Raw genomic sequence first — 26484 nt, forward strand, 5'->3', positions numbered from 1 at the left:
ATTTTTGGTTTTGAAATGTGGAGAGTTTTTTCCTTTTTTTTTAAAAAGACCACTTTTTAAGTTTCTAATATGTATAAATATAATAATGTTGCTTGAAATCTAATAACACAACAAATGAGCTCTTTTCTAGAAATGAAAGATATCAGGAAATTTATTCTTCACTCAGCATCTGGAAAGAAAATAAACCTAAAATATATAATTTTTAGAAATATAATGTCAAAAAGAAATCTGTGGAGAACACAATTTACAAAAGTTTGCATTTTTATAAGATTTACATTGAATATAATACTACTGTTTTAACTAAATTGTGTGTGTGGGAGGGGCTGTTGCAGGGATCAAGGATTATGAATATTTTTTTTTAAAACCACTCACCACTAACTTTGGGAAAATATTTTCTATATGGAAAAAGTAAATTAATATTATTACTCTTCTGTCACAGATGATTTTCTGGATTTGAGAACAAGGTCTTTAATAGATGAAGAAAGTTCTTGAAGCTCTTTACGAGTAGTACTGGTGATATCTTCTTGTTCTTTGTCTAATTCATCACTCAAGGGATCATCTCCTGGCCCAGTCTTCTTATTTTGATTAACTAAATGCTTTACAACCAAACCTTGATACTTAACCAAAAGAGTATGCTGATCCTGTGAAAAGAGAAAGGACTTAACAAAACAAAGTAGGATTTGTTCAACCAATACACATTAAAGGTTTTCATCTTTACAAATCATAGGCCATACAGGTAGAAAGCTGAATCAAGCAAGGTCCTTGCTCTCAAGGAGTTTACAGTTTAGGAGAGAGAAAACACAAATACAGATTATTTTAATAGTTGATTAAGCTAGGTTCTATCATCAAAGATATAGTCAAAGTGCTATGGAAGTTCAAAGAAGCCAAAATTACTTTTAGCTGGAGTTTCTCAGAAGAATTTATGTAGAATACGACTTTTTGAGCTTGCCCTAGAAGGAGAGTTAAACCTGAATAAACTGAAATGGAAGACTGGACATTATTATGACTTTTCTGAAAGCTTAATTTCCAAATTCATAATATCTTGACCATAGATCTTATAGGACCCTAAAAGATTCTTGAGCTATACTGAGTTTTTAAAATCAGTCTCTCAATTTGCTGTTCAATTCATAGGGACAAGAAAATGATGTTAATATGTCTTGGTGTTCACAATGATTCATATCTATCCATTTAAAATATTCAGAATCTAAAAGCTTTAAAAGCTTTAAGTGCATTGAAAATGTAATACCTCTGGAATTTTATTACTAAGAAAAGCAATGATCTGAGGGACACATCTTCCAGGTGCATGGAGCATGCTGTGGGTTGAGAACTGAAACAACAGGACTGAAGTGAGGTGCAGAATAAGAGCAGGGTCTTCTGTGACTTTTAGCTGTTCAGCCAATGCTTGTCGATGCTGGAATAGTATCTGCCTAAACAAAAATAAAAACACACAAATTTTCACCAATTTCAGTTCTTCCCTTCTGTATTCATTTTTGTCTTCTCTAGTTTAATTAACTAGTTCTATAAACATTTCAGGGGACTTTTAAAATATGGGATATAGACATACATAACCCTAAATGGCATGGATAAATAAATACGCTAGAAAATGATAGAAAAAACAACATAGCAGGGATACTCAAAGTATGCTTTTTATTTTGAGTTGCTGGGGATCAAAGAGAAGTGCACTGATTTAAATACGTTTCTTATAAAGAAGGTCTCAAAGCTAATAAAAAGTTCCCAGGCTTGAACAACTATGGGGTTAAGGAACTCTGCTACCTAATCAAGACAGGTCAGAGAGAAACACTGAAGAATATTAAGACTAAATATACTTGAAAGTCTACAACCATTTACATACAACAGTTATCTATGCAAGATTCAGATAGTCATATTCCATTTCAGACATGAATTATAACACATCTTAGAATTTATTAATAATATGGATTAATTCAATGTTACCTTTCCCTTTTTTTGTCTCCCCTTTTTACCATAATATCACAAGTTTCTGCTGCAGAATCCAGACAAGAAAGAAAGTCTTCTATGCTCTGAAAAGGTATTTAATACAATTTACTTTTATAAACAGGTTGCCTAAAGAAATGCAGCCATTTAATACTGTTTTATAATTTTATACCTGAAATATAATTTTTAAATAAGGTAATTTTTTCATTAAATTTGAAATTATAATTTAGGACTTTAAATTGTAATTTAGGACTTTAAGAAGATAAATTGCCTCCAGCTTGGCCTACCCCTTCACCTCCCAAAGAGGTATCTGAATATACTTGAAAGATAGTGCAGAATACTAGTTTTAGATTTGGTTTATAATTATTTTGATAAAAAATTTACTCAAAGATCACAAATTCTAGCTCCAATATCTAATAGAATCAAACTTTACTTACCTTTTCATTCAGGGAGCTATGGAGTTTTGTGAGGGCTACTTTAGTTTCTTCTGATAATTTACTTAAAATTTTTTTTCTTCCCTATGGGGGGAAAAATTTTTTAGGTATTGTATCTTTAACATGTGGTGGATATAAAAACAAACAAAATGAAACAAAAAAAGTATACTTATTACTATAACGGAATGTTGAATGGAATTTATCTTTGTTCTTGAATTTTAGGTATTGCACTATAAATCTGTTCCCCATTCTAAGGAATAAGCTAAATTCTTAGTCTCTAAAGTACTATAAAGACGATATATTAAAAAAAACTTTTTATGCTAAAAACATTCTCAAATCAGAGTTAGCCAAGAGTCAGTCAAAGAGGCTAGATGAAGCCCTACTCCTCCTATCTGCTTCAGAAGTATAAAAAGAAAATGAGAGGATGAAAAAAAGAGAGAGGAGAGAGTGTGCATGCACAAGTGTATTCTCTTTAGAAATTAGATTAATTCTCTTTATAATTAGTCTGAATATTGAAATGAGATAGTGTCAATAAATGAAAATGACTGCAAAGTTATGAAATCTGGCATGAACATTGTTAAGGGGATTGCAACTCAGTAGGAAAAAGAGATGTGACATAACAATAATTAGAGAAAAATAAAACAGTTGATTCCAAAGTAATTAAGCATCATAACTTTTAATAGACTGCTTATATTACCAATCTGACTAGGAACTATATATAAATTGTACTAAATTTGGCCTAAAAATCTTATATTTTTCCAAAAAACTCTTTCCTGTATTTTCTTTCCCTTTTAGACTGTTTCAGATGTGAAAAAATAAAATATGCTCAGGTCGCAAAACAAAACACATCAAGAGTGGCAAAGCACTAACATACTTCACTTGTAATGGCTGCAGGATCGTCAACTGCCATCATTAAATCCGAAGCTAAGAAGTTGAAAATGAGATTAGTGACATCAGTACATACAGTCTTTAGCAAATGCTTGGTAAGAGCAGTCTGTGTATCATCTGAAAAATAAAGGAGCTTTATTAAAATGAATGTCCAAGAAAAATTATGAGTATCAATAAATAAACAAATAGTATTAAGTATACCTGTAAAGAACTTCAGCCCTTTTTCAAATAATCGAATATTATTGTATAGGTTTGAAACCTCTTCTTGCAAGTCCTTGATTGTGCGCTTTCTGCCAGTTCCAGAGGCAGAAGTTGTTGAAGACATGAATACTGAACGTACCACCTCGAGGTAAATTTTATTAAGGGGTCTGTGCACAAAATAAATACATTTAGTTTATTAAGGCATACTGGATTTACATAGATAAAAAAATATTTTCTCCTATGGAAATAGACTTAAGAAAAGATCTCTACTTTTTTAAATAAATAAGATTAATTTGGAGAATACTTCACAAGAATTTGTCCTCCAATCTCAGGAATTATAACTTAGATGGATTATTTTTCTCAAATGTAAAGTACTCAAAGTTACTGCACTAAAAACAATAAAAATCAACGATAACAAAAACTTCAAATTCAACTCAAAGCAGCTTTTAATAGTTAATCTGGAGAACAGTAAACTATAAATCTGTTCCCCATCCTCAGGAATAATAACTTAAATTCTCAATTTCTAGAGAACTATAAAGATGTATTTGAAAAAACCTTTTTTATGCTTAACTCAGAAAAGATTATTTAAAGAAGTAATGGCAAATGATTAGTAGTTATTTCATTTTTTATATATGAAAATGATTATGTAATAGATTCATGCACAAAAAATATTCTTAAAATTTTAAAAATCTCACTACAAAATCTAAATTTCTAAATTCTAAAAGTTGGATGCACTGGGCTCCTGGATTGCATTTACAGCAGCTTACGCATTGGGACTAACTTGTGGGAAGACCACGTTAGTTAGTTATAGTCAAGTTAGACACAGTATCATTGACTTCTGTATAAAAATAAATTTAGTCTGGCTCATTTCAAGTTAGTGCTGTCTAAATTTATTCTCTTCAAAGGCAGTCTGTTACTTTATCCTTTCCCTAAAAGTGTACTATGTCAAATCTTGATAGAAAATCATATTTTCTTCCTTTTAGATGTTACTTTTCATGCTATGGAAGAGACCAGCCAGTCCCACTAGCACTGTAAGGTCAGCAAATGAAGACATCTCTACATTCTCCTCTTTCATTTCCCAAAGCACTTAAATGTTTGTTGAAATGCCTCTATAGGCAAAGAAAGTCTGGAGTTTGGTGGCTAGATTAAATTCTAAGCTTTGAAAAGAAAATACCTAATATATATTTTCTATCATCTTGGTAAAAATTAGTAAATTTTTATTTACTAACTCACTGAATTTATATCATCAAACAGAAAAAAAAGTTTTTATACTTGCTTTATTAAGTACTCAGCAAGTTCAGAAATAAACTCCTCAGGGGCATCTTGCACGTGTTTTCTTAAAAAATCTTCAATCTCATCCTGGAACATAAAAGTGATCTCTGGCTTCTTCTTTCCTGTAATAGAAAAGAGCAACGAGTAAAAAACAATAAAAAACAAAACAAAAAATGAGCAACCTAAAAGCAAATAACCTTCCATTAACAAATTTAATAAGTTGGTAATTCATTCACTGCCTACCGTAAAGACTGATATTTTATGTCAACAAAATTGCCAATGTCAAATAACAATAACCTATGAAAACAATTTTAAAAATAGGATATACAGTGGCATTTCACATAATAATTTTCTAACTTTATTTAATGAATATTTTCTACAGGTCATTCAGAAAATAATAAAGATGATTTTCGCTTGATCTAACTTGGATGATGCAAATATTTAGAAATCAAAATGATCAAGTGGATGGAAAAAATCTTTTAGGAAAGGATAAATTCTCTTTGTTGAACAATGAATACTGAGCAGAATTTCCTTCTTATAAAAATGAATACTTAATAAAAATCAAATCATCCTTAGAATTTATACAAAATCTTCAGGAAAAGTCTTTATAATCGTGTGAACCACAACTCAAGTAGAATTAAGCTAAAAATTATCGTTTTGCAAAAGCAGATATTAAAAAAAAACCCTCATAATTTTATACCCATAATTTATTTTTGCTCTCATGAAAATAATCCTATACCAAGGAAAATTTGTATGCAGCAATTGTAATGGAAATCACTGTGGAAATATTATGTCTACTCATTTACTTGGAAAAGTACAGATTACAGATAAAGCTAGCAATCTCTCCTTTATTAATTATAAAAGTATGAAAGTAATTATTTCCAGCTAAATTAGGTACTCACTTTAAAAATGAAACTTTAGAAAAGAAATAAAAATAAAATGGCTCAAAAATCATTTTTCACTATGCATCAAGACGTAAGAAGTTGAGATCACAGTTTTAGAATAGACGAGTATTCTTTCTTTTTGAGATTGGCTATCCATTCCTGATATTTCAAACCATATAGTTTCTGACTTCTGTTTGCTTCCTATAGCATTTAAAGTTATTACACTGCATTTCCTTCTAATAATCTTTTGCCTTGAGTTGATCCTGTATTTTAGCTGAGAACCTAATTACATCCCCCATTTCAGACATTATAACAAAACCATTTTTCAAAAGCAATGAAATTACTTTTTTTTTTTTTTAGGTAGAATGGCTTTACTATACTTTTATAGCCCCTCTCCATAATCTATGTACAAAAGGAGTATTGCATGCCTCATTTAATAATTACTCAAGGCCACAGATATTAGAGAAATTTTTTCTTAAATGAATCTTCACTCCTATTCCTACGGCATCTGAAGAACAGGGAAACCCATTTATCAATGAAAAGTTAAAACCCACATAGGATAGTCTTAATACTATTTAAAATAAGGGTAGAGCTAGTAATTCCTATGAAGGTAGTTTTCCTTTGATTAGTATTGTTTTGTGCACGAGAACAGCAGTTATTTTTATCTTAGAATCTACTTTAAAGATAGATCTTAAAACAACTGTGTTATTACAAGTAGTAGCACATTAATAGCCAAACCTATGTCATTGATATCTATATCTCCCAGCTCTAACCCATATATAATGAACTGTGGAAAGTAGAATAAAAATTTCAAATTATCATCATTTCAAATTTTCTTCCCCCGTCCCCTCCTCCCCCGCTAGGGAAAAGGAGGTAGGTATCAAAAATTAAATTAATTTTTTAAAAAATAGAAACATAAAATATCATAATTTTATTTAGAAAAATAAAGTAAGATGTCTCTTGCTATCTTAACCACACCAAATACTAACAAGCATGAGAAAAGAAAGATTAATATACTTAATTCTCCCCTTTAGATAGAAGCCACTAACCAATTAGGTATTACCCATAAAAATTAAACACGTATAAATTAATGTTTCCTACTTAAATTTGCAGAAATATACATTTCATAAAACATTATAATTTGTTTTGCAAAGCAGTGGGAGACCATAAAAATGACCATGCAAGCTGAAACTATGCGATGTGTTCTTAATAAACAATGGAGAAAATTTATGATTGTTCTGTGACTTTTTAATGTTTATGGAAACATTAAAAGCTGTTACTGGTGGTTATAAATAATGGGAAAAGAGAAATAATACTAGTATTTATAATTTAGCACACTATAATTTAGCTCATCAGAAACACTGACAATGAAAGTGTTTTATTTCTTTGCAAAGAACTTATCAAGAATAGTGCTTGCCTTCCCCTCACCCTTGCAATACAAAGCAATTTTACTATGCCTTGGCAAGTCATCATACGCCTTTTTTAACTCTAGATCAGCTTCTAATATTTAATCCTTTGCCCTTTCCATGTCATGAAATACCTCTGAGAATACTTTTAATAGGTAGTTTTTTGCCAACTTCATATCCCGTAAGACATTTTCACCCTTTTTGTCACAACCACTTTCCTCATTTACATCAATAAGTGCGCTTTTACCAAGTTCCTCCTGCTGTATAGCTAGAGTCCCCTGAATAGTGGCAATGTCAACATTCCCACAGTCAGCTACTTTTTCTATAACTCCATTTATTCTTGATTCATATTTTATTTCCAGTGTTACCACTTTTCATTTACTTGCTACACTTTCATCTTAGTTGGCCAATTCCATCTTTTGATTATCCATTGTTGAAAAATGTCACATGGATTTATCACTGGGAAACAAGAAAGCAACACAACTACATGCTTTGTTGTCTGTGCATAAAGTGAGTAAGATATGCTCAATGATCAATTGCTGACAAACTTTGAAATGAATAATGTGATTGTTATAGATCGTGATGCACATCTGTTATTTATGTGATAATTTGTGGGCTGAGAAGCTAACAGCGAAGTTAGTACTTTATACAATTACAGTTAATGTACCCTAGTAATTGAAATATGAACCATGTTGTTGGAGGACTAATGTCATTTAACCAAACTGTCGTAACTAAAATTTATGCTCACCGAAACTGTGCAAAGCAAGGACTTCCTGTATAAGCATATATACCTAACTGTATGCATCTTAAGAAAGTATGTTAAAAAAATCATGCATGTGCAAAGGAAGAATAAAATACTACTAACCAGTGTGAGATGATTCATCATCACTGTCATCATCTTTTCTTCCTTTCTTCTTGATTTTTTTAATTTTGTACTCTCTGGCATTGCTACCACCTCCTCCTCTCACACTCCCACTGCCCTCTGGTAGAAAATGTCATTAGTTAGTATTTCTTAACTTAATTACTACTTTTTTAGAAAATGATGACATTATATTGTCATATTTAACTTTACAGCACAAAAATAAAAGCCAAGTAAACTTTTAGCCACTTTTTAAAGTCAAAGCTTCTTTATTAAAATAAAAATATTATAAATTCAATCAATAAAAAATTAATAAAATATGAAATCTCTTAAATTTTATCAACTAACTCAGGCAGCCTACCTGCAGTAAACGTAGTCTCTTCTTCCTTCTCTAATGACACCTCTTTTTTGTAGCTTTGTCTGACTTCTTCTTGGCCAAACCAATTTCCTTACCTCAACTTTTCTACCTTTCCCAAAATAAATGTGCCCTCATTTGCTCATCTCTGTTACCACAGCCTCATATGCCCTGTTACAGTACTTCACAAATTTAATTATACTTGGTTTTGTCTTATTGGTTAAAAAATGATTACCCATATTTACAGGAGACATTCTGATTCTCTCCACCACCCAACAAGATAATATGGTGGAGAGTGACTGTGTCTATCATTCTGGGTGGTTATGGAGGCCTCTCTGAGAAACTGACATTTAAAGTTGATCTCTGAATGACAAGAGGGAACCATTACTTGAAGTTCAGAGGAGTACATTCCCGGTAGAGGAAACAGCTAGTGCAAAGGCCTTGAGGTAAACTCAAACTTGCCGTATGAGAATCAAAATAATAATAAAAAAGGTTACTGGGCTGAAAAATAAACGCTGATGGGGAGAACAAGTGGAGATGGGCCACATCATAAAATTAACTTGGTTCTCACAAATAAAACACAGATAAGCAATTACTATTTCCATTTTTATAATCAAAATTTAATTATTAGCAAAAGATTTGGTTAATATTATCAGTTAAAGATAAATCAACTAAATAAAAGGGCTTTAAAAGGACCTAACAAATGTAGAGTTCACTACAACAAAAAACTCATCTTTGAATCTTATTTAATAATTCATTACCTGTTGCTTTCCTTCTTCGTTCATCTTTTTTATCCTTTTTACTTGTATTAATGTTTTCTAAAATAGAGACTTGTTTCAGATCTTCTTCAGTGATTAAATGAACAGGATTATTTTTCATTTCCTGAAATAAAACATGCTTTTTTGGTAGGCAAAAATATACAGTATTACAAAAAACATAAAATAAAAGTTGTTTATATACTCACATCTTAATTGTTTGATTTCATTGCTAAGAATCAGAGATTCGTCTCACAGTTGACACTGAGACTATTTCTCTTTGCCAAAAATTAGTTTTTCTTTGCTATTCATGGCTTTTTGTATTTATTATTAGCTAATAAGAAATCCTATCTGGTCAATGAACAACTGACCACAAAGCATCAGATGCTATCTATCTTTAAAACCAGCTGGTATTGGCTGGTTTTACCACTGCCTAACAGATGACCCTTGTTCTCTTTCTTTTTGAGACTCCCAAGTCCAGTGCCATACCTGGATACCTGAAATTCCTAGAAAGGTAAAATCGCCACACTCCCACCCCTCCATAATGAGCATTGTGAGTTGCATACTTAGTGATATAAACTTGTTTTCTCCCTCTGGACTCATTCTTGACCTCTGCTTTTAAAAATTTATGTTAAGAACAATAAACTATGTCCCAGCTCAGAAACTGTTTCTTTATCACAGAAAAAAGTTTTAAATCTGTAGTGACAAAAGTCCATATTCATGTTAAAAATGTTTATTTCCTTTTTGATTTTCAAAAATAACTGTTTAGAATGTTGACAGTTCAAACAACAGAATCTCTTTTCTTTCTGAATTTATTTTTGCGGTTGGAATGAGAAGCACAAGGAAATAAAAACTGATAACCATGTTAAGTTCTTATTTTAGCAAAAGGTCATAAATAAAAATAATAATACAGCCATTTAGTAAATGGAAGCTGACACATATCAGAGCATTTTATATGCATTTTTCCTTTATTTACATTTAATCTTTTCGAGAGCAGGCATCACCAACCTTTCTCTGAAGATGAGGAAACTGGAAGTTTATTTGTCCAAAGTCAAACAGAGAGTAAACAAGTTGAGACTAGAGCTCAGGCTTGCTGATATCAATCCTGTTTACTTTTTACTCCTCTCTGCTGCTTAGCAGCCCAAATGAGAAAATTATCTCATTTTTTTTAGACTGTTAAAGAGCTTTAAAGGAATATAGATAAATACGAATTATTTACATATTTAATAACCTCATGGATTAGCAGTCAAACTAAGACAAATGGGCTTGTTTTACCTATTCACTGCTAACTAGCAACATGAGTTTTGAGTATGTCTCTACTTCTAAACACTTTGACAGCAGTTGTTCTGAGGAACTAATCAATTTTGATAGTAACAAACACTTTCTTTCCTCAGTAATTTATCTGGTTTGTGCACCCCGGATAGGTTAAAACTAAGGAGACTGATCGATTAAGTAAATATATTATGTGGTGATTGATAAACTGTATATTTATGCATATAATCCAAAAATATTGTTTCTGTGGATTTTAATGTTGGATCAATATACTCAGGTGACTGAATTGTGAAGTGTATAGTTTCATTTACGTGAATTCGATTCACAAATTCAGCTCCCTAAGTTCTAAATCATGTGTCCTGATGGGAATGAAGAAGGAGAAAAATAAACCCAAGAGAGGAAATAAAAAGGAATGATGCAGTAAACGAAAATGATGTATAAAACACAGTGTTCATTTTTGGGTATACAGCTTACCCTACTTTTCAAAAGACATCAGAAATTTCTAACGTGAAAATACTGTTAAGATTAGTAGGTAAAAGGAAATCTGGCATACCTTTTCAGCTTTTTGGTGCATCAGTTCACTGAACAGTTCTGTACAGTCATTTATAAATTTTTCACTGACTACAACAGTGTCACTAAAGACTACAGCTGAAGGCTGTTTGCTAAATGCTCTCATCACTTGTTGAAGCAACATTGCAGCATCTTCAACTGATAAAGAACTGGGTAGCAGAGGCTAGAATTACAAACAAAATGAAAATAAAGTATTAATGCAATACAATACAGAAAACCAATTTATTATACATGTGCTCTCCCTAGATGATCTCACTAAATTCAGTGGCTTTCAGGTAACCATCTATATGCTGATAACGTCCCAAATTATATTTCTGCTTTCTTCATCATTTTGAATTCTGGAATCCTATCCTACTGATTCCCTAAACTTCCTACTTGTATGGCGAACAGGCATCTCAAACTTACGTGTCCAAAACAATATTGATTTACATCACCATGCTCCCAGACATTGAGCTCCCATCTATTCTTCCCCATCATTTCTCCCATCGTAATTAGTGGTAATACTCTCTACTCAGTTGGTCAGGTCCCAAAACTACAAATAACACTCAGTTCTTCCCATAAACCTACAAACAATCGACCATCAAGTCTTGATAACTTTACCTCCAAAATATATTTCTTTTTAGCTCTTTCTAGTTTCTGAAATTATCATTTTCATTAACTATTTACCCCCAGTGAAAGTGCACCTCCCTGAGTGCAGGAAAGTTACCTGGATACCACATTCCCATCAAGTAAAATGGTGCCTGGCACACAGAAGGCACTTAGTAAAATTTGCTGAATAAATAAACAAACAATTATATCTGGAATCTCTGGGAACTTGTGTATCCAAAATGAGGAATTTTCTGCTATATAAAGAGTCTGGGCCCTGACTGATAAATAATGAATTGGCCTCTTATTACATTCATTGCACTTACACTTATCTTTTTGGCATAATAAAGGCACATTAATACTGTATGCTGAAGTAAAACACTGTCACTGCTAAAGCAGATTGTGTTAATATATTAGCAGAGATTAAAGGATAAGGGATAAACAAATGTGACACAATGCCTGATGCCAGTAAAGTTTTAAATGCTTGGATAAGACTGTGAGAAGTCTCATCAATTTCTGACTAATATGAGTGTTATATTGTTTGCTTGTTTGCTTTGAGATTTATAGAATTCTGGATGTTGACTATCCATATATAAAAAGCTAGAAAGCCCTACTTCAAAAGCTAGAAAATCTTTAAGCTTAAAATAATTATTTTTGTTATAACAATGACTGCTAGAATTTGGGTCTAAAGCCAAGACTACCTTTATGTATCCTAATTCTCGAAATGGCCATATACTAGTGAAATATCAGTTGTCTTTGGTTTAAAGAAAAATTAAGAAGAAAAAAAACATACTGAGATATCAACCCATGTTCCAGAGCTGATGGCTTCCTCTGCTGACGCTTCCACCTGATCCACCAGGCCCTGACCAACACAAGCTGCTTTCAAAAACAAGAGTTGTGTAGTCTTGTATCTTTTTTTTATGTAGCTCACAGCATCTGGGATTCCAAGTCTGGACAAAGCATCAAATTCTAGAAATATATCGTAAAGTAGAAACAGAGTTGTCAATTTTCACATTTTTCAGAAATCTTGGAAAAAGTTCTACCAAAACCTATTCTTTGTGAATGCGCTGTATTCTCTCTCTCTCTTTTTCTAATAATAAAGCATAGAAATGTACCACAACTATCCCCTGCTTATGTTACCTTCCCAAATTTTTATTACTAGACATATTTGTAGAAAAATTGGTTCCAGTATTTCCTCAATCCTAGCTGTGTTACTCCCTCTCCAACTGAGGGGTCAAAGGGAAACATGAGAACTATAGAGCAATAGAAGTAGAAAGGGGGGTAAAGGAGAACGCAATAATTTAAGTAAAGAAAAAACTAGAATTTATTTTGCTTATTACAGTTAAGTAAAGAAATGGAATTTATTTTGTGAATGTTTTATCAGGCAACTTAGGACAAAATAATTTTCCAGTCTAATTTAAATTAGTAAAAAAATCAGTATATAAAACAAAAGTAAAAAATGAAGACATAAATTTACAAACATTAAAGTTATTGGAGATACCTACGGTCCTCTTTCCATCCCCAAGTAATTATATTTAAGAAAACTAATTATAACAAAGTTCTAATCCATGTCCATGGTTGAAGAAACTAAAAAGTACATTACAGAAAGTAAAGAAAATATAAGCCACGCCCAGTATTCCACCACGCATTTAAAATGTTTGAACACTAATGACTTACATACAGATTTATTAATGAGAAAGCATCTGATCTCTTATGTGGTTTGACTTAGGTTATAAAATTAAACTAAGTGAGTTATACATATTTATTTGCTAATTGTTTTAATATCTAAATTCAATCAACCTACTTTATCTGAATGACAGAACTTCAGAAACCAATTTTAGAATAAATTTAATGTCTCTGAAGTATTGGATAACCAATAAAAATGAACATTGTAAAGTTGATAACCAATAAAATATTTCTAACATATTATAACTGAAAAACTGGGCAAACTTCATAAAATATAATAAATCTAATTACTTTTTGTGAATTAAAAAAATACCTGAAGTTGTAATAGTATCATATCACTGAATGATTGGTAACAATCAATACCAGCTTTTGGCCTTTCTACAACTGTTCAATAACTATGGAATTAAACTTAGCTCCAAGGTCCACAAAAATCTGCAGTGTGACTACTTTTACATTTAAAGACAACCATTATGATTTGCTGGATAACAATAAAATGCATGTATACTCCCAGGGCTAATACAAAACTTTTTAGAATGTTGTTAGTATTAGGAAGAAGTTTTAGTTTTAAAGAAAAAAAAAAATAGTTACCTAGATAGCCATTCTGCCTGAGAAAGGAATCCACCCAAGTACTCTGTGTTCTGGAGTAAATATCAGGGACAAACACCGCCTTATCCTGTCTCCCACCAACCACAGTGCCTCGTAAGCGTCCACTATTAACAAGTTCCTCAAGCACAGCTTAAAACAAAACCAAATGAAGAGAAATAAATCACAACAGGTATAAATCTCAAAAAACCTCCAAAATTTTACAAAATGTCACCGTATCCTTAGAAAGGCAATTTTAAGTTTAAATTGTGTAAATGAAGATATTATATTTTAAACAAAATTTTCCTGTCATTTATGAGAATATTCAGGTCATAAATTCAGAAAATTCTGGCAATCAGTAAAGGTGCTGAACTTGTAACTCAAACTAGTTAATAACAATTTTTAGTTTGAATAATTTTGGGGAAAAAAATGCCATTATGTATCTCATAATTTGTTTATAAGGGGATGACCAAATACTCTTGAGAATAGATAATATACAATCGCTAATGTCACCAAATTCAATTTTCTCATATTTAGAAAAATCAAGATACCTAGATCATATTAGAATCAACTGTGTGAAATAAAGTCATGAAAATTTTTATGTTATTGCATTTCCACCGTCTAAATGGAATCAATACATTTTAATGCTACCTATAAGAGAAGTATAATGCCCTGGTTAAGAGGATAGATGTGGATGAAGGTAGCCTAAGCCCAAACCTCAACTCTATCATCTACTAGCTGACAAACACCAGGCAAGTCATTTTACTTATGTCTCCAAGTAAAATGCTTGAAACTGTAGCTGGCATATAATAAGCACTCCATAAATGTTAACTAAATATCATTACCACTACCATCACCACCATCAATATCAAAAGATTGATGCTGTTCTGAGAACTAGATAGTGCTGCCATTAACACCAAATTTATGTGTTTTATTTAAATGATAACATAAACTGCATATCAAAATCCCCTAAAAAAAGCAGATAGGAAAGAATTATTTCTAAGTGTATCGACAAGCACATTCAAAATATGCCTGGTACAAAGAAGGCTTATGAAAATTAGCCTTTAACAGAAATAAAAAATAGTTTACATATGAATTTCAGAATTTCACTGCTGAGCAAATTAGAATACATTAGAAAAGTCTAGATTTCTCAATAGACTATAACACATAATTTTAAATTTTGTGATTGTACAACAGAAATTCATGCTAAATTCAGACCAAAGTAATCAAGTGACCAATAATTACTTGAAGAAATTTGCATTATGAAATCTCATTTATGTAGATTCCAAAATACCATCAAATTTTAATTTTAAATTTGTCTTAATTTAATTTTAACTCCATAGTCTGAAAAATAGAGTAAATAAAAATTAATTTCTGGTTTCATATTTGAATTTTTTCATTCCTCATTTTAATTCTTATATTTGCACAGATATCTGAGTCAAAAGATCAAATCATTACTTTTAAAAATTATTCTAGCAAAGCTTTAAAGAAACCCTGAATATCTCAAAAAAGCATCACAAACATACACACAAAATAGGTAATGAACCAAGATTATTTTGGAGATATCACTATTTTGTTTGAATGCTAAGAATATATTTTTACTGCTATAAACTCTTTGTAAAAATTTCTTAGACAAACACTATTTCTTAGAGAAACAGTTCTATGTAAGAAAATTTAGTAAAAATCTGTAAGAAACAAAGTGAAAATTATTCTTAATACTATAATTTTAAATCTCTATATATGTATGTGCATAACAGTATTTCACACACATACACACGCACATGCAATTTTTTTCATTCCACCTCTCTGGTGGTAGCCAACACTAAATGTTTGATGGGTATAACAGACATATACATAAAAATTGGTATAGAGAAACTTTTCAACTAGAAATATTTTATTTATATAAGTTTTAAGATTAAGAGGTAAAAATTTTAAATTAGTAAGTTTTGTATTGATAGTCTATTTAATAGCTAATTAAGTGGCATACGATTTAAAGCAAACTCACAGTAAAAAAGCTGCTCTTGAAATCCATATTTTGAAATCAAAGAATTCACTGCTGTAGGCCTTTATGGAAAGAAAACAAAAACTTCTTACTTGTTATAGAGTTATACATATTTGTGAACTAAAAAATAACCAGGATAATTAATTTATGAAAAACACCAATTAATTTAAAAAGAAAAAAATGAAGGCAAAAATTGCATCAAGTTTTACATCCTTAATCCTAAGAATGATGCTACTGAAAAACCAAGGGAATGGATCTGTTTTCCTAATCCCGGATCAATTTACATTCCCACCACAATTTTCACCTCAGATTTAGTGATGCTTGACTATCTGCCTTGCCCTTTATTGTATGTTTGTTTTTCCTCATTCTATATTCTTTCCGTCTAAGAGGCTCCTCACCTGGGAAGAGTCAAATGAACATTATATAACTCTACATTTGAAGAAAAATGAGATTATAGATGTAAAAAAGAATCTGAAATGATACACTCCCAGATTAGGTGGATGACTGGGAGGAATTCACTTCAAATGATCTTTTTTTTTGCTTATCAATATTTTCTGTAATGACTATGCATCTTTTTAAAAACACCTTTAATGAGGTATAATTTGCTAATCATAAATCCAACCAATTGCAAGTATACAATTCAAAGATCTTGATAAATATACAGAGTTGAGTATATTGAGTATATCGCTACAATCCAGTTTTAGAACGTTTCCATCACCCAAAAAATTTCTTCATAAATGTTTGCAGTTATTTCCTGTTGGTACCCTTAGACCTAGAGTAACACTGATCTACTTTCTGCCTCTATAATTTTCCACTTCTAGAGATTTCATATAAGTGGAATCAATATGTGATCTCTTGTGTCTTGCTTCTTTCACTTAGCATGTTTTTGAGGTTCATGCACAATGAAGTATGAACCAATATTCATTCCTTTTTATTGCTGAACAGCATTATGTTGTATGGACATACCACAATTGGTTTATCAATTCATCAGCTGATGAACATTTGGGTTGTTTCCATTTTGGGGCTATCATGAATAGTGCTGCTATAAACATTTGTGTTCATGTCTTTGTGTGGGCAAATATTTTCATTTATTTTGGGCAGATCTCTGTGACAGTCTTTCTAATTTTTTTTTTTTTTTTAAGTAAGGAATCTATAGAAAAAAAAGATCTAGACTTTTTCTGACTATAATTTTTTTCCCTATTCATTTTAAGCCAATCACACTTGTTCTCTGGTTTAGGTTTAGTCTATTTAATTAAGAGACTTTTAAGTTATTCCAACTAGTTGATCCTCTATTGTTTACTTGAGATGTTATCAATTTTCTCTTTGATGAATTTGGGAGAGCAAAAACAGTTGTCTGGATAGAACTGATACTTAAAACCCTGTGTTTGAGGATTTTTTGACTAAATTATTATTTTAACTAAATTAAAGTATGGATTAATTTGTTTTTTATTAACTTGTTTTACTCAAATTTTTCAGCTAAATTATCTGAGTACCCAAACCAATTAGATCCAATTAGGTATTCTGCTCTCCTCTGCTTATCTTGTAATGATTACAGCTTTCTTATGTTTTGTTTTCTGTGTGCTTTCTGTTCCCTTCTGTCTGAACACATCCTTACAGAAATGTAGAAGGCTCTTTGAAGGACATTATCTTAAAATTTCTGGGTGCATAACTTATTGTGGGTGTTCATTAAATGTTTAATTGAATTGCACATTTCTAGCTTTTTTTTTGGTACAATGGAACTTAGCTGTTAAACTGTTATTTTAATTTGGAATACAATGTAGTTTAGTACACTTGCATATCTCATTCTTCTAATTACTTCCTGCTCTTCTTTCTGGCTACCAATAATAATAATAAATATCAATCCTTTTCAAATCTGAGGTACAGGTATTTTCTCTGAAGTTAGATAAGAAAAGTGGGGTGGTTCCTTATATTTTAAGAGGCATATGTTAACATATGGTGCATTAAATGGAAGTACCTGGGAATCACACAGCGACATCTTTAAAGGCTCAAAATTTGTTTTGCCCTTATGGTTTGATAATATCTCCACACAGAGAAACTCAGCGCTACTACGAATCACAAAAAAATATTATTTGCTATATCTAATAACTACACTCACTGCAATAATTACTCAAAAAATTGTCAATAGGAAAAATATATTTTTAATTTTTATCTTTTGACTAAGTAATAAATACATAGGGTACAGAAAGTTACACAACGGAGCTCCTTCCATTCCTACCACTCAGCTTCTCAGCTCCACTCCCAGAAACAACTACTCTTACTAGTTTCCTTTGTTAGTAGATAATTAGTTTATCTCTGGTATAAGCTATCAGAGCCTGTGTGGAGTAAGGAGGGCATCCACACAGGAATAAGAGTTGTAGCAGCAATGGGAGATCATTCAAATAAAAAAAGAATTAACCAAATAAGCAAATATATTAAAGATAACAGAAGCTAGGCTTCTTACAGTCAGAGAAGGGAATTACAAATACGAGAAAGAAGAAAACTAGAACAAAACTTATGGTATTGAAAGGGAATTAGTGGTACTGGTGTAAACTCATAGATTTTGATACACATAAAGATAGAAAAAAAAATATATATATATACACACATACATACATGTGTCTATGTGTATCCTTAGCTTGTCTGCTGAGAAGGCTTGAGAGTAGTGACAACCAAATAGCAATAAGCAATCCAGTGTCCAGATCTTGGTTTCTAAATACTATACTCTACTAAAAGGAACCAGGGCTCCTTGGGAAAATGGTTGAGACAGGGAAAGTATGAACTGAGCCTCAAACTTTTTGTGTGAGAAAGAAAATAAGTGCTCTAAGAATGATGGGGACATGTCAAAAGTACACAGGAGAGAGCCCAAAGGGCCTGCCACTAGCTCAACCAGAGCCAATTTGAAAATCTAAATACTAATGATAATAATCAATAATAATCCAGTGAATAAATTGGGGGACCATGAGTCCATAGTGATATAAATAAACTAAAAATTTGAGGAAAAGCAGGATAACTTACATAATCTCAAATTGCCTCCCCATAAATATTTAATTAGAAAGGAAAAAATAAGTATCATTATAAGTAGCCTAGCAGATATCTCCTGATTAAGAAGTTGCAACTCACATCACCAATAACTGGAAAAAAATCTAAATTGTATGCCATCTGATAAGACTGAATAACAAGAACACAGAAACACTTCTGTGACATTCCTGCCAAAGATGCATATGAAAAGAACATCAGACAAACAAAATTGAACATTCTACAAAATAACTGGCATAAGACCTTCAAAAGTCTCAAGGTCATGAAAGTCAAGGAAAAAACATGCAAGTGTTGCAGATTGAAGGTGACTAAGGAGACATGACAATTATATGCAACATGTGATCCTTTTTTCTATAAAGATCATTATTGGAACAATTGGTAAAACATGAATGGGATCTAAGGACTGGATAGTAGTAATGTGTCAATGTCAAGTCGATTTTCTGATTTTGATGTTGTATGATAGTTATATAAAACAATGCCCTTGTTTGCAGCAAATACAGACTAAAGTATTTGTAATGATGGGACATCGTATCAGCAACTTCCTCTCAAATGGAGAAGAAAAACAAAGCTTCTTTTGTAACTCTGCTGTGAGAAATTATTATATATATTAAAATAAAATTATCGCATTAGATTGCAAGCTCTCCCATCTAACCTTCTAGTCTTTAGTACCACCAGTGCCTTTCATGTATGAGGTGTTCAAGAAATGCTTTTGATTTGTTGAAAGACAAAAAGAAATTACTGTGGCTGTCATGCAAAAAATGTGTGGAAGGTAATAAGTGTAGAAAAAAGTGTGGTTAGAAAACTACTAAAATAGTCCAGGTAAAAAAATGGACTGAAATGGTGGGAACGGTGATATCAGAGATGTAATGATTACATAAATATTTAAAACACAGAATTCAAAAGACGTAGTGTTCTGGAAAGGAGGGTAAGAGAGAGAAATTATTAGAAAGACTGACTCCCAGATTTCTGGCAAAATCAAGCAAATGATTAACATAACTGGTAATAGAAACAAAAGTGGAAGAATTAATTCAGGTGGAGTAGGAGTAAGATACCTCAGGAATAGTGAGTTATTTAAAATATGTTGAATTTGAGGCATTTGTAAAACATTTTAGTATAGATGCTCTGCATGAGTCTGGAATTTAAAAGAAAGGTAAAATCACCTAGTAAAAGTGCAGGACTGAAAAGACAGCCTGAAGCAAAATTTAAAGGCTACGGAAAGGAGGAAGAGCCAGAAAAGGTGACGTAGAAGGTACAGCCAAAAGAGATAAGAAGAAACCAATAAAGTGTGGTATTAAAAAAAAAAAGGAATGAGAACATTTCAAGGAAGATGTAATTGAGTTAAATGCTGCTGCAAAATCAAGTAAAATAAGGACAGAATGTACCCATTAGATTCAATGATACTGATATCATTGTTTTGTGGTGGAAGCCAGATGGGTGAGTTGAGAAGTGACAGAAGGTAAAAAAACTGAGATAGTAAATTAGACAACTCTTGAGACGGTTTACTTTAAGAAACAAACAAAATATATGCAGTGGAATATGGGGTTGAGAGAGGTTTGATTGTTTTAAAATGAGAGCAGTTGGACATATTTAAAAGCTGGTGGGACCCAAACACCACTGAGATAAAGTTAATGACAAAGGAGAGAAGATAATTGAGAATGTAGGTTTCTTAGTTCCACAATGGAGTTTGTCACATAGGCCCAAAACTTTTCAGAAACTCTTATTTTAGAAAAGTTGAAGTAATTTTGAAAGCAACACTGTTATTCATTACAATTGTAGTGTTATTTGATAAAAAGGGTTCTAAAATCATCTAGGCCCATCTGATGTCCAAAGTTAAGTGACTGACTTATCCGCTCAAGGTCATATGGTTACTGTGTGATGGAGCTATGACCCAAGGACATCTGACTTTAAACCACATACTCTTTCCATGATCCAGGGTGATTTTATATACTGATCTGAATATCCTGAAGAAGTGCATCTGGAGACATGCAGGTGTTGGAGGTAGGGAGGAGAAGATGTGGATTAGAGATAGTTCAGCGATATTCCAGGACTCTGGAATCCCCACTCCCATATTTGTTTAATAAACTGGGGCCCTAAATGAAATTATTCTTAAAAAAAATATGCTAGAAAGAAAAAATGCAAACCACGATCAAAAAATATGTAGAATTTAAAACATGCTTACCGAGTAACAGCACTGAACAGTCCACGGATGCGTGCTTTATGTCGAGCTACAAAAGCTTCAGTAAATATTACTCCTCTGTTATCAAGATCAATGTGTCCATTAATAATTCTACCTAGTCGCTGAGTTAGTGCCTGAGGATAAAGCAGCAAATTTTTATTAATTTTAACGAACAAAATTACACAGATGTATCTGTATAGTCTTACTGAAGTCATGCTGCATGCTGATGTTGTATTAATCATACTACTGAGAAATTTCAACAAGCATAAATAAGATATATAAGCTAAAACCAAGATTTAGAGTCTAGGAAATTTCATAATCTCATGGCAGAATCGAGACTGAAAGGGTCAAATAGCTGATATATTAAAAAGTTATGTTACTTGCTAATAAGGGCTATTTCTAATATAAAATAAAAATGACTGATTAACCACTTTTCTAGATATAAGCAGTTTGAAACATACAGACAGCCAAGACATACACATGGGCCCCGGAGAAGACCCCCTCTGCAGCTTCTAATACTAACAGAGAGAAATAAATGTTATTCCAAGATGTTGCAAACTAGGGAAATACAAGATCTGAAAAATTATCTTCTTTGATGAAAATATTAACAAGTTATCTGTGTCCAGAGATTTACACTGGCAGAAAAACTGATTTCTTAGTAACCTCAAGAGAGTGTTTCTCCACAGCTACACTATGGCTGGAGTCGGGGATATCTGAAATAAGTCTGGACATCTTTCACATCTCCAAATAAGTTAAATCTAATTAAAACAGCCAAGCTGATACTTTTATGATATAGAAAAATGCTTTTCAAACATTAAGAAACCATATACATTTCCAAAATGTATCAGTAGCATAGTTTTATAAGAAATCATTTAGCTCTATTCTGATACTTTAAAAAAGTATTTAAAATATATTTTTAACCTTCTGTGATTAACATGTATTTATTTAAAATAGAACTTAGGCTTTTAAAATTTTATGTAAAATAGATCTATACCCTAAGTGGTATTTTAGAAACAATTAGAGAAATCACTCCTTTAAAATGGGTGAGTAAATCTGTTCATATTATATATTAATTTCATGTAATTAAGGTTTGGTAAATTTTTGTAAACTGGATTGCCTTAAACTGATATATACTTAAAAAGAGATTTTGCTTTTCTTTTATTTGTTTCAGTAAGTACAAAACAAAACCATCATTTATTGAGTGTCTCCACTGTGCTAGACATTTCATTAGGTATACCATGTATATAACCTCATTGAAGTCTACGAAAAAGACAATTATTCCCATTTTACAGATATGTAGAGATGAAATAATCTTTCTAATATTGAATATCTAAGCAGTGGCAGAGATAGAATTCAAACAAAGGTTTATTTAACTCCAAAATGTCAAACTATTTTAAGAAAAAAGAAAATAAACAAGAAAATAGCCTCTATTTTCATGTAGTACTGCTATTATGCTATAAATCAAAGTATTTCAGTATTGACACTAGTATCTAAAATTAATTAAGAGGCTATGAGAGATTCCTTGGTTCTTCTTCCAATCACACTGACAGTTTAGAGGAAAAAAGTGGCATCAAAATATGGTGGTACTATTGACATTTTGGGCAAGAAAATTCTTTGCTGGGGGGACGTCCTATGCATTGTAGGATATTTAGCAGCATCCCTGACCTTTACACCACAGATGCCAGTAGCACCCCCTCTAAATTATAATCGTCATTAGTTACTTCTTAAAATACAACTGGGCAATCAGAATTGTAGCTATACTGGTTAAAGTTTCTTGTACAGTTGATATTAGAATCATTAAATAAACCTATGCACTAATGGTATCCTTGCTATTGCATCAAAGTAGGCTTACAACTTAGTCTATTAATTGTTTTTAGGGTGTCTCTAGGTTCAGGAAGATAATAATCATTTCTAAACAGTCTCATCAGAGCCATCAATGTATAAGAACTATCCCCCAAATATGTTGCTACAACAACAATAATCGCATGCAAAAAATCAGTTAATGGTAAGTCAGTCTAGTTTTTCTCTCCCATTAAAATTCTTTATTTTTTCTAAAAAAAATATTATATTATTAAGAAAAAAATACCTGTGTCAGAAAGTTTCCAGGAAGATCATAGGTTTTACATAGTTCTGATATGGTTACCTGACCACTTTCTTGCAATTTATCATTTACCTCCTCTGCTAACCGATCCAAATAGTTCCTAATAGTAATAACAAAAACAAAAACAACTAATTAGGATTAATGAAATGGTTTTCCTCTATTGTTTATGTTTAATTTCTGTTGCAATAAGGTATGCCCCAAAATTAATAAATAAGGTACGTTTAGGTAAACACTATTCATTACTCATGTTCTGAAAAACATTTATTTTCTTATCAATGTAACTGAATGTAAGGTTAATTAAATGATAAATGTTGGAATTTTTTTTTAAATAATGGAAATTCTGCAGTCATTTTTTATTAATATTGTTGGAACAAATTTGCTTTCAGAGTTAAGATCATATAGGAAAGACTATAATAATAATGCTTTGTGTTGCTTTAAGATAATAGAAAAATATCAAAGTATGTTATTTCCAAGTACTCCACACAATTAAGCACTTACTTTTTAGGTACAATTATCCTTATAATAAAAGTCAGCACTGTAAGAGTTCTAAACAAAATACTGAACTGATCATAATTGTTCTAAATTTAAATATAAACACTATTTTTTTAAAAAAAGAAACACAATAAAGTGCTCTTAGATATTGTACTTACTCATCTATCAGTTGTCCCAACACTAGTTGAACATGCTTTTCTGATTTAACAATGTCACCAATTCTATTTTCAATATGAGTCAGGTCCACATTAATTACCTGGAAAATATATACAAATTCTATTAGTGATAAGTTCATATTATTCCTTAAGTTCAAAATTATATATTTAGAGCTATCGTTTAAAAATTTACTCTTAGTTGGATTTCAAATTGATGTGAAATATTGTTAAAAACCTCAGTCAAATAAAAAATCAGAGGCATATTGCTTATTTATTTTCATTTCTGAAAAATTACACTTAAACTTGCTAGGAAAGTTTGTGTTAAAAAGTGACATTTTCATATCATAGGTACTGTTTCACACAAGATTCACCAGCTTTTCGTATATACTGTAAGTTGCTGATAACACGTGCACTTATATTTTCTAAAAATACCTTCTCCTTTTCAAATATTTCTCTATTGCACATACTAAAAACAAGTAAACATGAAACTAGTAATTTTTTTCCTAAAATTACATAAACTTTGTAATTACCCTGATTCAATATATCAGGACTTACTAAATGGATTCAATGTTATCAGTGAGAAATTTAATTCTTCACAAACTTACGAAGTCTGATATCTGTATTAGTGAATACTTAAGGCATTAAAAAAATTCATAGTATCAAAAAACTGAGAAATCAAAGGAAAATTTTTACAAATTATAAATTTACCTGTTGCAGATCAACAATGTTTACTCGACCTTTAAAGGAAGAACATTCATTTATTTTAAATCATGTATAAGTACACGCTAGCCAAAAACTGTAAATGCCAACAGATTTACATTTTGTACAAAGTCCTTCTACAAAGGACATACATCCACAATAATTAATGTCTTCAAATACACACCATTAGCTGCATAAATATTCATGGCTGAAGGAATAGGCAATAATTTATTTCCAAAGTATCATTTGTCACATCAGGCCAATTACAAGCATCGATTGATACACAAGTTGACCAGACCTACTGGGGTATTTATCTCCCTTCACAATTTATCTTCTGTGACCAAAGAAATATCAACTAAATAAATATTTTGTCAATTATTTAAAATTGGTAGACTTCCACCTATTAGTAAATGAAAATCTGTTAAATATTCCACATTATAACCAATATTAGTCATGCAACAAATTGATAAACCATGAAAAGAAACAACTGATTCACGTACAGACTCATAATTCAAAATAATGCTATTTTGTAAAGTGAAAATATTTGACGACACTTAAATTATATGCTCATGTTTACCTGACCTGTTAAAAATATTAAGCTATCATATTGATAATTGAGAGGGTATCCTATAATCTCCAAATAATTTATCATTTATGGCTTTAAGGTTTTTTTTCCCTTCGGAAGATCAGAAGGAAAAAAAACTAAGAAATTACTTACCACCTCGGACATGTAGTTCATCTCTCATTTCTTTACTAATTTGTGCTGGAGTAACATATTCCTTCCCATCAAGTGTGTGAACTACTTCTAGCTGTTTCTGAGCAATCAATTTATTCACAATCTCAATGCAGTTCCGCTCTGACAATCTGAAGGAAACAAGTTTTAAAAATGCAGTCGATACATTTGGTGCTCAATAAAATTAATAGACTATGAAGATGGGCTTTTAAAAAAAGTTTGGGTAAGAGTCACTAGGTTCTATATTACAAAATCTATATCTCATATTAGCATAACAATCCTAATTTAGTAAGTAAAATAAAAAAAAGAACACTTGGGAGTAAGCAGGTTTACATCAACTTAAAACATGTACGAGTCATTCTATTATGGGTTTCAAGTTTGCTCTCTTCTAGCCCTACTTCTAATCTTTAAATCTGAATAGAAAAGTGAGGACATAAAATTTAGGCAGGAAAAAACTCTGCTCTACATTCTTACAAAGCAAGAGATCTGGCCTAGGAAAACCATAACTGCAACTGTTAGTTACCCAAGCACTTAAGTACCGTATGTGCTCTAGTTTGCTCTGTGCTACAAAATACAGGATCAAGGGATTAAATTTTTCAGCCCGAAATAAAAACACCGAAGGCAAGACATAGACAACGGATAAACAAGGATTCTATTAGCATTATCTATGTGTACTGCTAAAAAGCAGTTAGAGTGCTCTAAACACATTCCCCCCAAATTAGTGGCTTTGTAGTAAATGTCAATGTCCGGGAGCCCCTAAAAATGACAGATGGGACCATGGCTCTAGCCTAGCATTATCTGTTCTGGGCAAAAAGGCAAAATGTTTTAAGAGTCAACACAGTATTCGCAAAGTACTGTAATTTGGGGTTAATCCCTCTTTTCAATCTCATTCTAGATTAGGAAGTGTATAAAGGGCAATGATGCCACGACTTGATGACAGGTAAGGATGAGGGACACTGTGACAGCTTGAAGGCTCCAGCCTAGGCCATCGTGGGGGCGGGGCACGCTAGCACCTGGCTGGGGTACGGATGGGGGTTCAACAGGTTTTGGGCTTCCCAGCTAAGAACGTATAGGACCACAATCCAGGCTGGGTAATTACGGGTGTGGCGGCAACAGTGACAGTCTGGGAAGGTCCGGGGCCGAGGGCCAGAGACCCGAGGCTTCCGATGATGGAGTGGCCGCCCCGGGGCTATTTTTGGACGCCTCAAAAGAGAGGGAGGGTCAGGCACCTCTGCGTAGCCTCGGCGAACTGCGCCCGCTGGAAGTCAGCCGCCAACCGCCTGATCTCTTCCCAGGCATCCGCCATCGCGGCCCTACACGCCAAGCCGCCGCGGAAGAGCGGACACGTCAGCCCAAAGACAACGCGAGCCTAGGCGGAACGGGCTGCG

At 32.1% G+C, this 26484-nt stretch overlaps 1 protein-coding gene across 1 annotated transcript; it reads right to left on the bottom strand.

The window, feature by feature from the left end:
* Positions 1-42: 42 nt before the first annotated feature.
* UFL1 (UFM1 specific ligase 1) lies at positions 43-26484 on the bottom strand. Its single transcript, XM_039852920.1, has 19 exons — positions 26326-26484; positions 25082-25227; positions 24373-24401; positions 23668-23765; positions 23003-23117; positions 20920-21050; positions 15708-15766; positions 13709-13855; positions 12228-12403; positions 10833-11012; positions 9014-9134; positions 7904-8020; positions 4753-4870; positions 3477-3643; positions 3262-3392; positions 2391-2471; positions 1954-2039; positions 1247-1427; positions 43-641 (listed from the first exon to the last, which is right to left on the bottom strand). The coding sequence occupies exons 1-19, from the start codon at positions 26400-26402 to the stop codon at positions 423-425; spliced, it is 2379 nt and encodes a 792-aa protein (XP_039708854.1). The 5' UTR covers positions 26403-26484; the 3' UTR covers positions 43-422.

Source organism: Pteropus medius, unplaced genomic scaffold (genome assembly GCF_902729225.1).
Source record: "Pteropus medius unplaced genomic scaffold, Ma_sr-lr_union100, whole genome shotgun sequence".
Lineage (NCBI taxonomy): Eukaryota > Metazoa > Chordata > Mammalia > Chiroptera > Pteropodidae > Pteropus > Pteropus medius.

Coding starts and splice junctions, on each gene's coding strand:
- UFL1 (XM_039852920.1), bottom strand. CDS start 26,402: ATGGCGGATGCCTGGGAAGAGATCAGGCGGTTGGCGGCTGACTTCCAG. Junction 9,135..10,832: donor TGCACCAAAAAGCTGAAAAG/GTATGCCAGATT, acceptor GTTTTATTTCAG/GAAATGAAAAATAATCCTGT. Junction 2,040..2,390: donor ATAGCTCCCTGAATGAAAAG/GTAAGTAAAGTT, acceptor ATACCTTTTCAG/AGCATAGAAGACTTTCTTTC.